This window comes from Mugil cephalus, chromosome 9 (assembly GCF_022458985.1).
Source record: "Mugil cephalus isolate CIBA_MC_2020 chromosome 9, CIBA_Mcephalus_1.1, whole genome shotgun sequence".
Classification (NCBI taxonomy): Eukaryota; Metazoa; Chordata; class Actinopteri; order Mugiliformes; family Mugilidae; genus Mugil; species Mugil cephalus.
The window spans coordinates 11702638-11715399 of NC_061778.1; the positions used below are offsets into that span (position 1 = coordinate 11702638).

A 12762-nucleotide genomic window follows, 5' to 3' on the forward strand; every position below is an offset into this window, starting at 1 on the left:
ACTACGTATAAGATCCTTTCATCTAGTTTAGTTTGCTTTGGATTGTATTGAAATTGACTTGATAAATAACCCCAGGTTTGGACAAAGACACACAGAAAGAAACGTAAGACAGAGAACTTGCCTGCACCTACTTGTACTGTACCTTGGCTATGATGGTGTTCACTGAACAAGAGCTTTCCTATTTTTCTATGATGAGGCGAATGTTACTACGTATTTCTATTTTTCCACAATTCCCACTCCGACTTTGTGTTTTTCCATGTCACAACACGCAATACTTATTATCCTCTTGGATGAACATAATGTAGCAAATCAAAACTGACACGGTGACTGCTACTATATGTCAAGTGTGATGATGTATTGCTTTGACTATCAACTTCTGTTACAGTATTAAAGGTTACCCTTAATAATTAAAGTAACATATAGTTTTGAGACAACCTACATGAACATATTAATTTTTTTCATCGATGGGTGACATACAGAGACGAGCGAGTCTCCTCCGTTTCAGAAAACCATTGTTCACATGACAGTCAACGACTCTCATCACTGTTTCATCATTTTGTTTTAACAATAAACTTTGCATTTCATTTTATAGAGACACACACGTTAGACGTATGATCCGAAGGCCCAAAAGTAACTTAAAGATGTCATTTAGGACGCATGGATACATTCATTACTTGCTCATGAAGGTGCTCTGATATCAAATTGTCTATTTTTCTGTGCACATGATTCATTTTCTGCACATCACTCTAAAGTACTGTTTTGTTTTTTTGTTATTTTAAAGTACTTATTTTTATAACTTTGTTCTCATCTGTTTCTACTCTTGTAGAGGACCAAAGTGTATGACACGATTGCTATGTCGCTTTTGCAGTTCCTGATGTTTGATCCTCTGTGTTCATATTTCAGCCTCTGACCCTATTTGCTAAGCGTGAAAAGTTTACATGATTATGTTGTTTTTCTGGGTGAGCTGTCTCCTTTAGTGATGGTTTGAACAAATGCCAATCATATCCAGTTTGTGAAATAAATACACAATATATTATGAGGTACATGCGTCTCGCTGTTCAATGCTTTACTTTCCCTGAGCTCTTTAGCCGCTGTATAATGTGGGCCTAATTCTTATCTGTGTTACTTGAGTGGAAACAGTAAGAGGTGAGCGAAGGCAAAAGTGATCATGTCTTTGTACCCGTGCAGTTTGAACTGCTGTTGTGACAGTCATTTCCGTTCTCATGTTATATGTCAAAAAAATGAAGATGAGAATCAATTTCAAAGCAGCATTATCAAATTTATTAACATGCCAATTAGGTACACTAGTGGAAACAAATGCACTTTAGTATATTCTAATATTACAGTCTTGCAGTAAAGCTCTGCTTCTTGAAGATCATGGTTCGGTAGTTGATTAAAGCAACTAAGATAGCTGTTGATTCAACTGCGTTTTCACTTTGGAGGATGTGGTTTGTGGTTTGTGTTTTTACTGGTGTACCTAATGAAGTGGCAACTGAGTGTCCAACAAAAACTTCATTGTCAAAAAAAAAACGTATACACACACACACACACACACGCACACAACTATATAATTTAAACATCTTTCATATCTGTTTCTATGTGAAGGTTCTGGACACTCGGGATAAATAAAGTATCTATCCATCTGAATATTTAGTTATTTTTGTTTGACAATACAAACAAACACTGAAGCAGATACTGAGTGTTTAGTCTCTCATAATAATTTATTGCCTGACAGTTCTTTGACATGGCACTGAAAACCCTGAACACCAAATGTAAAAGCGCAGAGCAACAGACAAGGAACAAAATATTTACAACCTAACAAGATGCAAAACATCAGTTTCCCAATGTTTCACCCATAGCAGATTTTTTGTTTGTTTATTTTTTGCTAAACACTAACTGCAATTGGCTTAAGACGCTGAGTAGCTAAATAAATAACTTGCTAGAGCTAGAGGAGACCAAACCACTGCTGAATGAGGAGTGAATACTGTTCTTACTTTCATCAGGTGGCCAGAAACAGGCTCCCAGGTCAATGCACGTGTTGCTGCTGGTTGTGAAACGGGGAACAGCGACATGATTAGTGGCTGCTTTTGTTAGCTGGTGCGGTTTTAGGTCATACAGGAGTCTTCCCGACTAATTTATACTGGAATAGGTTACTTCTGAAGCGACTGCCGGCTGCGTGTGCTTTCAATGAACTACCAGCCTCCGTCGCCCCCTAGCGGCCATATATAAACTGTTGTAGGGAGGGAAGCCCAAGAAGCCCAAAATTAGTTTGCTTTCCATTTCTGCGGAGTGTCGTTTTTCAATCAAACCCACTTTGTTGTAGTTCTTTGAGTTGTTCAAAACATTACCAGTGGCTGGACTCATTAAATAGATCATGTTCTAAAACTGTTATCTGTGGTTCACGGAGAGATTTGTTTTTATACATGATAACGTTATTGTGATGATATCGTGTATAAATCAAGTCAAAGTCAACTTTATTGTCAATTCTGACGCTGACGTGTGCAACACATACAGGCAGGAATTTCATTCCTCAAAGGCCAATGGTGCAGCAATGCTACGAAGAATAAAAAACATAAAGTGTACGAACATCAAGATTTAAAAATAATGTCCGTATATACAAAGTAGACTAAAAAGAAAAACGTGACATGGCACATGACACTGGCTGGTGCAATCCCGGAGTTAAATGGTGCAAAAAGGGATGGAATGATAATATAATATAATATAATATAATATAATATAATATAATATAATATAATATAATATAATATAATATAATATAATATAATATAGATGTCAATGTAATGTGTGTAATGTCCATATACTTTGGGGAGAGGGTGTGAGTTAGGATGCAGCACAGGCAGAGCAGGTAGAGAGTTCAGTTTCCTGACAGTCTGGTGGATAAAGTCCATGGAGCAGGACAGAGACAGCATCCTGTCACTTCACCGAACGAGTTTCTCTGCCTGACTGTGGAGTCTTTACGGTGCAATACTTCAATTTGTTTGCTGTGCTGAGACATCCTGCACTGCACTCTGATGTGAACATGGGCTTTGAAATCTAATAAAACTATATTCTCTCAGGCAGATGATGATCTGGATCCTTCCGCTCTTCAGTTTGACATCCTCCGTCTGTGAGTCAGTAAATCTGAGCCCTGTTGAAGAAAATAAACACACATTAGATTTCCTAACGACTTGTGTCATTAGAGAGTGGCTTAATGCCAGTCAGTTCCATAATGTCTTTCTCATCTGTGGGGATGTTTGTGGCTCACGTGACTCTAAACTTCAGTCAGGCAGAGGAAGACACGTCCCTCACCAGATCGTCTTCTTTCAGGAAGCCTCTGAAGAGTCGGTATGAAATGATAAACAGTGACGACGTTCCACATTTGTGTTTAATTCACAACAGCACCACAAACCAAAACAGTCAGGTGAATTATCACCTTTGTATCTCAATATTATAACAAGTGGGGATTTACTGCAGGACTGTTAGATAGTGTTATAGGAATTTAATGGATGCACCTAATGATTTTTGCAACTAAGTGTATGTTAACACTGGATCTGGTTTTATGTTCCAAGCTTTTTTACTTCTAAATGCTACGTCGTGCTTGTTGTCCCTCCCATACCAATTGACTAGACCTCAACTTACATTACTCCTCTTCCCAAGTGGCTAACTGGGATAACTCCTGTGAGTCAGTGCCCTGACCTGGCATCCGTGACAACGACGCGGCTGTTCCTGCCAACATGAGTGTTCCCTCGTGACGGCAGCCATTTTGACATGTCACAGCATGAACACAGCTGCCACTGATAACGTGAATTGTTATCCAGTTCTTGTGTCACAAGGTTGGTGGTGGACAAGTTGTGTCACAACCTCGCCGGTGAGCCAGCATGCACAATACAAAGGAGCTGACTCAGTGATTAATGTCGTTAGTCACACCTTCACTTCCCTCAGGTTTAAAAGGCTGCTCCGATAAGGGTCCGTTGGAGTCATGGATGGATATTTAAAAAATATGTTTGTTGTCGCTGATAACGTGAACTATGACTGATTGATGTGTAATCAAACATTCAGATGTTGAAAATGTGCACATGAAGATTTATAGGAACAAAAAGGAGAAGCAGCAGCCATGTTTAACACATCAGTAAAAAACACTTTCTCCATAATCTCTACACTCACGCAGTTTACAAAAAAACAAGCGATATCTTCTGCATATTCTGTGTATAAAAATACATAAAGAACAATACCGTCAACAGACAAAAAGCTATTTAGAGTTAAGCAGGAATGTGATTTTTATGGTCTTATTTAAAATATTAGTAGAAATTATGAATCAGTGATTGTATAACAAATGAGCACTTCTGGTGATGTTTTGACAGAAGGTTGAAGATTTGTTCATGTCAGGCCTTGATGAGAAGAAGGTTAAGAGTGGGACTGGCTTTTCTTTCTTTTACAAATACCAGAGGTTGACCTGGCCATGAATAACAGCTGCTTCTGTGTATGTTCACAGCCATCATAATAATATGTTGTAATGAATGATACCAGTGACAAGTGACGGTGGCAATGTGAAATAATCAAATTTACACTAACATTTATACAAATAAGACTATTATTACATCCAATTCCAACAGAATTGAAGCATAACAATCATATCTACAGGGTACAGCAACATTAAAATACGTACAATCTCCACAAATCAACAACACTAATTGAGAATCATGATCTATTTGATGATTTTAGACACATTTGATTGCATTAACAACAACTTAAAGAACTTTAACAAAGTAAGTTAAGGTAAACCAAAATCAGTTTTATAATCCACAACAACAGAACAAATAATACATTCATGTTTTTATTTACTTTCAAATCAAAGTTAAGTCAAATTAAATTTTACACATTGAAATAGTTGGACTCAGCAAAAATGTCAAACCAGTGCCTTTCAAAAGGATGTCCATGTGTTAAAATATTCAATAAAGAAAGAAAGAATGAATAAATGGAATTGGTGGATGGAGGATAGTGGTGGTGGGCAAGATTAAAGCTTCCTAAGGAACATAATTCATAAAGATCATGTACTGGGTAATGTATGGGTGAATTTACTCCAGGAGATGGCAGCGGTGCAACATTCAAGATGTAATCTACCGCTAAAATCCAACGAAGAAGAAAACGAAGAAAACCGGATGCGGCTGACGTCACGTTCATCGTAAACATGGCGTCCGTGACAACAGGTGAGAGCATAAAGGCCCGGCTAGCCAGCCCTAACACTTGGTATCGTTCAGCGTGTCTCAGTGGTTCCGAATTAAACATGAACACTTCTGAACACCGTCTTGGCTTTTTAGAGCCGGTTCTGTTCACCGCTAAGAGCCGCAGATGACTGAGAGCGGAGTTTTTAATTCACGGCTGTAGCTACCGCCAAGACGATGCTAACACCGAGTGCTAACACAGCCGGTCCTGTTAGAGGTGTGCTATGTTGAATGTGTGTTTTCACGTTCAGATTTAAATTTACCACAGGAGGGAAAGTGGAGGTTATGGTTAAATGTATCTGTAAGTGGGTTAAGTTAGCTAGCATGTCGTCTTGTGCTGACGCTAGCTGATCGGTACTAGATAATTCAAATTTATAACACAGATTTCCACGTTTCATTGATAATATTCATTTAGTAAACCTAACGTCATAACGATCCATTGTGTTTTATTTGTGGCTCTGACCGGTTTAGACGCCTAAAGTGTCGATTGAGAGTTTAGCCACCGTGTGAATTTGTCACAGTGTGTTGGATGAGCTATTGTTGTGGCAGCTGTTGTGCTCCCTTCACTCTGTATCTGTTTTCTCCTGCCATAAGACGTCCCATAATTAGTGTTATAAATAACCTCCAGCTGGCCGTGGTCAGCATGTGTTGGAACTCAGCATGCTGCTGTCTGGTCAGGTTTACGTCTCCCACTGCTGGTATGTGTCAGGCCTCTCTGCTACTGTAGTACAGTACTACTGACAGCCATGATCATCATCTGCATTTATTCCACTCTGAACAGGCTAAATGAAGCAAAACTAAAACAATTTGTCAATTTAACGTGTTAATAATAGCTGTCTGTTGGATTCAGCTTTTTGTGTAGGTTTTGTTTTAATTTTTCCCACATATGAGCATATAAACAGTACAGATTGTGCACAGTGTTCACAGCAGGGTGTGTACTATAATATACAAACTGTAGTCCAGAAATAGTGCTTTAATGTGTAGATATAGGTTGTTAGGACTTGTATTGTGACTTATGTTGATGAACAGGAATCTGGAATTGGGCGTGTGTATGGGGAGCAGGAACGCGCTTTTTAATGAGTACTGATGGATCGCAGCCAACAGGGAAGTTTCTCCAAATATTGTGAGGGATGGTGAAAACTTAACGAGCAAACTGAACAGATGTTTGGCTTTATTAACAGTTCTAAAACCACGGACCAAGTAATGAATCACCACCATGAAAAGAAGTCATTAGTTGGAGCAATATTCACACACAACCGCTGGTCATTTTTTAGTTTTGGAGGAGTGCTGCTCTTATCCTAATCCAGTGTGAATAGACCATGACTGTAAAATAATGATTGCACACCAAATAGCCTGGCTCGTTTTTATACACACAGAGGTCCTATGAACACACTGGTCCCGTGTGAATCAGTGTCTGTCTGACTTGGGTTTTTGTGTTTTTATTTTTTCAACGAGATTTGTTTAGTCTGCACCTTTTTCTCTCACTTTCTCCCTTGATAATGATGTGTTACTGTGTTGGCAATTGTAAATAAAAGTTTGAAAAGCAGTTTAAGTGCACGTTCAGGATGAACCCTTGTTCACAACTGAAAAAATGAAAGCTCTTAATAATCAGAAAGACCAACATTGTAATCCTATTTTGTTACCTATTTATTTACAATTATTAAAATTATGTCTTGTTAACATTATTGTCTTTTTTCCTCTGAAGCCACTTCAGAGTGGATTCAGTTTTTTAAAGATGCAGGGATCCCAGCCGGTCTCGCTGTCACATATGCAGTTTCCTTCGTGGACAACAGGTAATTAACAGCTCCTGTTTCATACATCTCTAACATTACACTTCCACATTTTCACTTTTTCATCTCCCTCACATTTTCCCGTCATTATTTGTATCGCTGCAGAATTCAGAAGAACATGCTGATGGACCTCAGTAAAGACATCATGATGGACCTCGGCATTACTGTCATTGGCGACATCATTGCAATCCTTAAACATGCCAAGCAGGTCTACAGGCAGGTGAGGCCCGACTAGATGTTTTGTAATTATAAAACAATGGAACTTATTCAGTGTGAGTATAACAGCGTCAACCTGCGTAGAAGACGGCTTTACTGTATGCAGCAAATTTCACATTAATATTCCTGACATTTTCATCTTTAGGACATGTGCAAAATGGCAACAGAAGCCATCTCCTCAGGACAGACCAGTGTTCAGGCCGAGCTCAGAAGAACTGCAAATACTCGTAAGTAACAGTATTTAAATTTTTCAAGGTCTTTACGTGACATTATCTTGTCTTTTTTGGTTGTGTTTAATGTCCCCTACCTACTGCACGACTTTGCTGATCAGAATCTGTATGAATCACTTTTAATAAAATAGTTGATATATGAACAGTAACTATCTTATTTAGTTTTCTCTGTAATAAAAACAAAATAAACACAGAGACTGATTTGTGATTACAAATACAGTTTTGATGTCAGACATGTGGATGAGACAAACAGCTGATATTAATATATCACAATTGTTTATCTAGCAAATTATTCTTCCTGCAACGGATGCACTAAACTGATTTACCCCATTAAACCATGTTACTTGTTTGTACTGTCTGGCTGCTGCTTCAAATTAGTTTCACTCGACATAGTCGGGTAGTTGTTCATCAGATAAATTTAGACGTCTATTTAAAGTCTGATGACCTCTAATCCATAGACATCCATAGTCGAAGTCTACTTTTGAAAACCAGGCCGCGAAACAAACTGCATCACTTATTTATTTAGCTCTGATACTAGATCATAGAAGACCTGCTTCTCCTCCTCTGCTCTGCTTCTCTCATGTTGTTCCATGTTGATTAATTGGAAACAAGCTCATTCACAGCTATTTAAATGTGGGCTTTCTTGTCCTCAGCTGCCACTCGCATGATTGCCAACGCTTTGAGCCATGACTCCCCGCCGGCCACCCCAGCCCGTCGACCCGACAACCGCCTCTCCGTCACCGTGTCTAACATGCAAGCAAACAAGAGTAACAAAGCAGGTAGATTGACCCCATCGGCCCTCGTTTCCTCTACCTCCTTAGCCCCGAGTGTCACCTTTTTTACCTCTGTTTAATCCCCGTGTACCCGCCGCTCTGTTCGTCAGTCGTAAGTCAGCCAGCTGATGAGGGGAACGGTTTGCCAGCGGTGAAGCGCCGGCGTGTGACAGCTGAGATGGAAGGCAAGTACATCATCAACATGCCCAAGGGCACCACGCCTCGTACACGTCGAATCCTGGCCCAGCAGGCCAAGAAAGGTAGGCCGGACCCAGTGGCCTCGTCGACAGCTCACTCACCTAATGCTGTTACTCACTCTTAGAAAATCTGAAACCGCTGATTCGCCCCCGATCAACGTTTGACCTTCTGTACTTTTGTAATTCAGACCCTTGTGCTTCACTAATGCTTACTCACTTCACTAATACAACAATCATTCCCTCTGTCAATCTCTGCTTGTTTTTCCCCTTTGGCCTCCCTCTAAAAATCTTGAATCCTTCCTCCCCAGCATGAGTTTGTCTCTGAACTCAAAGATGGTATCTGTCCTTTTATTCCAAATCATTTTCTCTTCAGCTGTAACAAAAGACCAAACCATTGGACTGAAATTGGACACTTAGTCTTCAACCAAACAAAATGTCAGCATGTTAATATTAGGTTGACTAAATTGGCTCAAATTTTTATCATTAAAAATAAACATAATAACAGGTATTTGCAGAATATCACATAATTTTATACTTAAGTTATAACAATAGACTCAGATCCTGGAGCCTCTCCTGACTGGCATTTAGCCAAACTTTGGGTACACCATGTACGAGTCCATCACAGGACTTAGGCAACTAGACAAAAAAACAGTTTATACTCACATCTACGGCCAATTTAGAATCACCAGTCAACCTGACGTGCTTCTCTTTAGGTGTTTGAAACCATAACCTTGTTGCTGTGAGATTACATTGCTTCCACATCTGCTCACAGTCATATAATGTCCAAAAATAGAACTAAAAATATTTACTGAGGAGAAGAAGGTTAAATTGTTAATTTACAGGATGTGTCACGTTGAGTAGATTTTAAGGCATTAAGTTGTTCATATTTTCCACGAGTTTGAGTCTTTAACTTATAAATAAAAAGATTAAAAATTTTAAAATATAAGCAACACAAGAATCAAGGAATAAAATCTATATGCTCTTATATTTTACGTCTATTTTCTTTGATATTCTTTTATATATTTCTATATTTCTTGATGTATGCGTGCGTATATATCGATATTCTTTACCACTTAGAATTGTTTTAACTTTAACTAGGGTTATGTAATTACAAGTAATACAAGTATTTTTTTTCAAAAGCTTTTATTAAGTAGAAAAGTCAGACTTGTAGCCGAGCTCATGCAAACAACACATCATGTTTAATAGGTAAAACCATAAAAACCTTACCAGTCTGAACTGTTGACAATCTGCACAACTGCCTCTTCATCTTCTGTGTTCTTGTATAATCAGCTAAATGTGGAGCTTTTTTCTTTTTAACTGATTATTTCCCTTTGTTAATGAGTAATTAAAGCAATCGAGCCAGTCACTCATTAATATTTGTGTAAAATGTTTGTTTCTCTTCTCATTAAAAAGGTTTGAAACGCACCTCCGTGTTTGCGAGACTTGGAGCTGAATCGAAAGTAGACACAACTACGAGTAATAACAAGGTGAGGCCTGTCAGTATGTCTTTAAAGCTTCATGTGTTTAATGAAGAAGAGTAGAGCGCTTATAAGGCTTGTGTTTTGGCAGCCCACCGGTGTGTTCAGCCGCCTTGACGGAGGGAACGGGGGTGAAGACAGATCAAAGGCAGGAAACATGGCTGCAGACATGGATGAGGAGGACAGTGATGGAGAGGGCTCTGTCCTCCAGTACGCCGGGGTCCTCAAGAGACCTTCTCCATCACAGGTCCCAAAGGCAGCCCCGACCACCCTGCGGCGCCTAGGAGGAAAATTTAAGCTACCTCCCTCTGATCCTCCCACCTCCTCCTCCACCTCCACCTCCACCTCCACATCCTCTCCAAACGGCCTCCCACCCGCCAAAGTTAGTGTTCTTCAGAGACTGGGCAAACTTCCCGCCACACACTCAAACGCTGCTGCGTCGGCCACGGCGGCTGACACACAGGACAACAGAGTGACCAGCACCAGACCCAAAGCCCAGGAGAGATTGACTGTAGCGAACTCCAAGGTCAGCAGCAGCACCGGGGTCAGGGGAGCGATAGCATCAGCAGCATCAGCAGCAGCAGGAGGAGGAGGCGCAGGAGGAGCAGCAGCAGCAGGAGGAGGAGGAGAGTCTGCAGGAGCCCAGATGGACGTTAAGGCTATCAGTGTTTTTAAGAGACTTGGCAGCAAGAGGACCTAACACTCTCAAAAAAGAGAGTCCGACTCCTTCTGTATGTTCTTTGTAGAATTTTTATCTCCACCTTTTTTGTTTTCTTTGCCTCATGCACGACTGTAGATTATTATTAACTGGCGCGCTTTTAAACTTTCAATCGTGCTGCCATTGGAAAAAATCACCTTTTTTTTTTATTATTGTTTAAGCTTTTAATAGGGACGCACTGTGTATTCTTTTGCTCTGCCACTTGATCATATCTGCTGTTATCTTTTAGCGAGCTTAGTGCATGAGCATGACGTCAGCCGAGCTGCCACAGCGCTATAGTTTAACCTCGTGACTCCACAGATAAGGATGCTGCTGCATAAATGTCCCTTTTTATAGATTCCTCCTGAATCAACACACCCGAGCTCTCGAGCTCCTCCGAAATAATTGATGTGAGTATTGCCTGGACCTTAAATATGTCTAAAAAAAAAAAAATCCTCAAGTAAATTGTACAGATTAAGGTTTTCCCCAAAAAATGTAATGCCCAGTACACCAGTCATAGGACTAGCCATAAAGTGGAAGTTAAATTTTTTGATTATCGTTAACTTCGCCTGAAAATTACCTCTTGTATCATGTTTTGAAAGTAGTAAAAAAAAATGTGTAAAAGTGTTGGCTTCTAAACTTTGACGTGTGAAGAAAAATCCAAATGGTGACACTAAACAACCTCGTTGAACACTTGAATTAAGAAAAAGCACCGCACCACCTCCTCCTCTTCTTCTTCTACTACTACTTCTTCTTCTACTGCACATCTGCAACTTTTCTATGAAGTTACTGAACAGTTTCTACAACCACCTACTTGAAGGCCGGATTAGTAGAGTATTGTTTATTTTGAAATGCAATGTATAGATTTGTTAGACTTGATTTCACACTGCACAGAACTGTTGCATATTTTTCTATGTGGACATTTCTCCTATCTTGTATCCAAGTGAAGAAACTCAGAGATGCCATCAGGCCTGGTGTCGAGGAGCCAGTGCTGTGCTGCAGCTTCAGTAGGTAGCTCACCCTACCCGGTATGTGTCGTTTAACTCCTGTATGCTATTTTGGTCTATCACACTTGTACTTTGTTACACTGTAAATATTTTAAAATGTTTAAAAATCACATTTAAAGATTTTTTTATTAAGGAAAAATAAGAGCAACACCTAAACCCCAAACGTCTGTGACTTGAAAGACATAAAAGGAAAAAGAAAACTTGCTTGGAAGATAATTAAATGAGGAAAAAGATTCCAAATGTCTAAGTCTGTTTTTATTTTTATTTTTTTACTGTACATTATATTCCATGTCTGTGGCACATACGGTACTTTGCAGGTCCTTCAAGTATGAACATGACGGCACGATCGATATTCCTGTCCCCGGGGAGCATTAAGCAAATCATTTATCAATAAACCTATTGAACTCACAGTGCTGCATAATGACATTTACCAGCACTACATTTCAGTTATACTAACATTTGCATCTTATTAAACTACAGTATTAGAACTGTCAATTTGTATGAAGCAATGAATAAAAAGGGACACTTTTAAATCATAACCTGATTTTAAATGAGGAAAAATGCTCAAGAAAATGTTATGTTACTATAGTATACCTCAGTTAAACTCTGCTACTTGAATGCATCCGTAATTAAATTGGAATTCAGTTATAAATCTTCAGATCTTCACTTCCGACATGAAAATATACTTGCTGTATCAATGTTCTTCACTCCAGGCTAAAAGAGTGTTTTAAATAACACTTTCCATGTAATTTAGACTGTTTTGTTGAGCTTATTTACATCCATTTGATAACGTTATAAAATCACACTTAATATATTGGTATGTTAATCTCTCCATGCAGCTAAAGGCTCAACATCTCTCCTGGTTTAGTCTGAAAGTTCGAAAAATGAACGAGAAATTATTGTCAGACCCAACTTGTTTCCATCGATTATCTTCCACTTACCCTGTAGGTGGTCGTTAGTGGTTGGGGACTATCTAGCTTCCATAGAGCAAGAGTCATACCTGAATTTCAACATACGATATAAAGACAAATTAGGATGTGTTGTAAGAGAGTTAGAATAAGATAAACCACCTGAAACTTATATTAATGTCTCAAAATCACCGATGTTCACATTGTTAAAGAAGGAGATATATTTCTGTTATGCAAAGTTATG

The 12762-nt window shown here is 39.1% G+C and overlaps 1 protein-coding gene across 2 annotated transcripts; it reads left to right on the forward strand.

The window, feature by feature from the left end:
• Nucleotides 1-5154: 5154 nt before the first annotated feature.
• c9h19orf47 (chromosome 9 C19orf47 homolog) lies at nt 5155-11844 on the forward strand. 2 transcript variants are annotated; one of them, XM_047595086.1, is made up of 8 exons: nt 5155-5207; nt 6928-7015; nt 7118-7232; nt 7374-7455; nt 8112-8237; nt 8342-8491; nt 9842-9915; nt 9998-11844. In XM_047595086.1, the coding sequence occupies exons 1-8, from the start codon at nt 5189-5191 to the stop codon at nt 10604-10606; spliced, it is 1263 nt and encodes a 420-aa protein (XP_047451042.1). In that variant the 5' UTR covers nt 5155-5188; the 3' UTR covers nt 10607-11844. The 2 variants fall into 2 exon arrangements, with proteins under 2 accessions (XP_047451042.1, XP_047451043.1); XM_047595087.1 differs by having other exon boundaries at nt 8342-8416.
• The last annotated feature ends 918 nt before the right edge of the window (nt 11845-12762 follow it).

Bases quoted from the DNA above. Each gene is read 5' to 3' on its own strand.
- c9h19orf47 (XM_047595086.1), top strand. The intron at 7,016-7,117 runs GTAATTAACAGC...GTATCGCTGCAG, and splicing joins GTTTCCTTCGTGGACAACAG to AATTCAGAAGAACATGCTGA. The intron at 9,916-9,997 runs GTGAGGCCTGTC...GTGTTTTGGCAG, and splicing joins CAACTACGAGTAATAACAAG to CCCACCGGTGTGTTCAGCCG.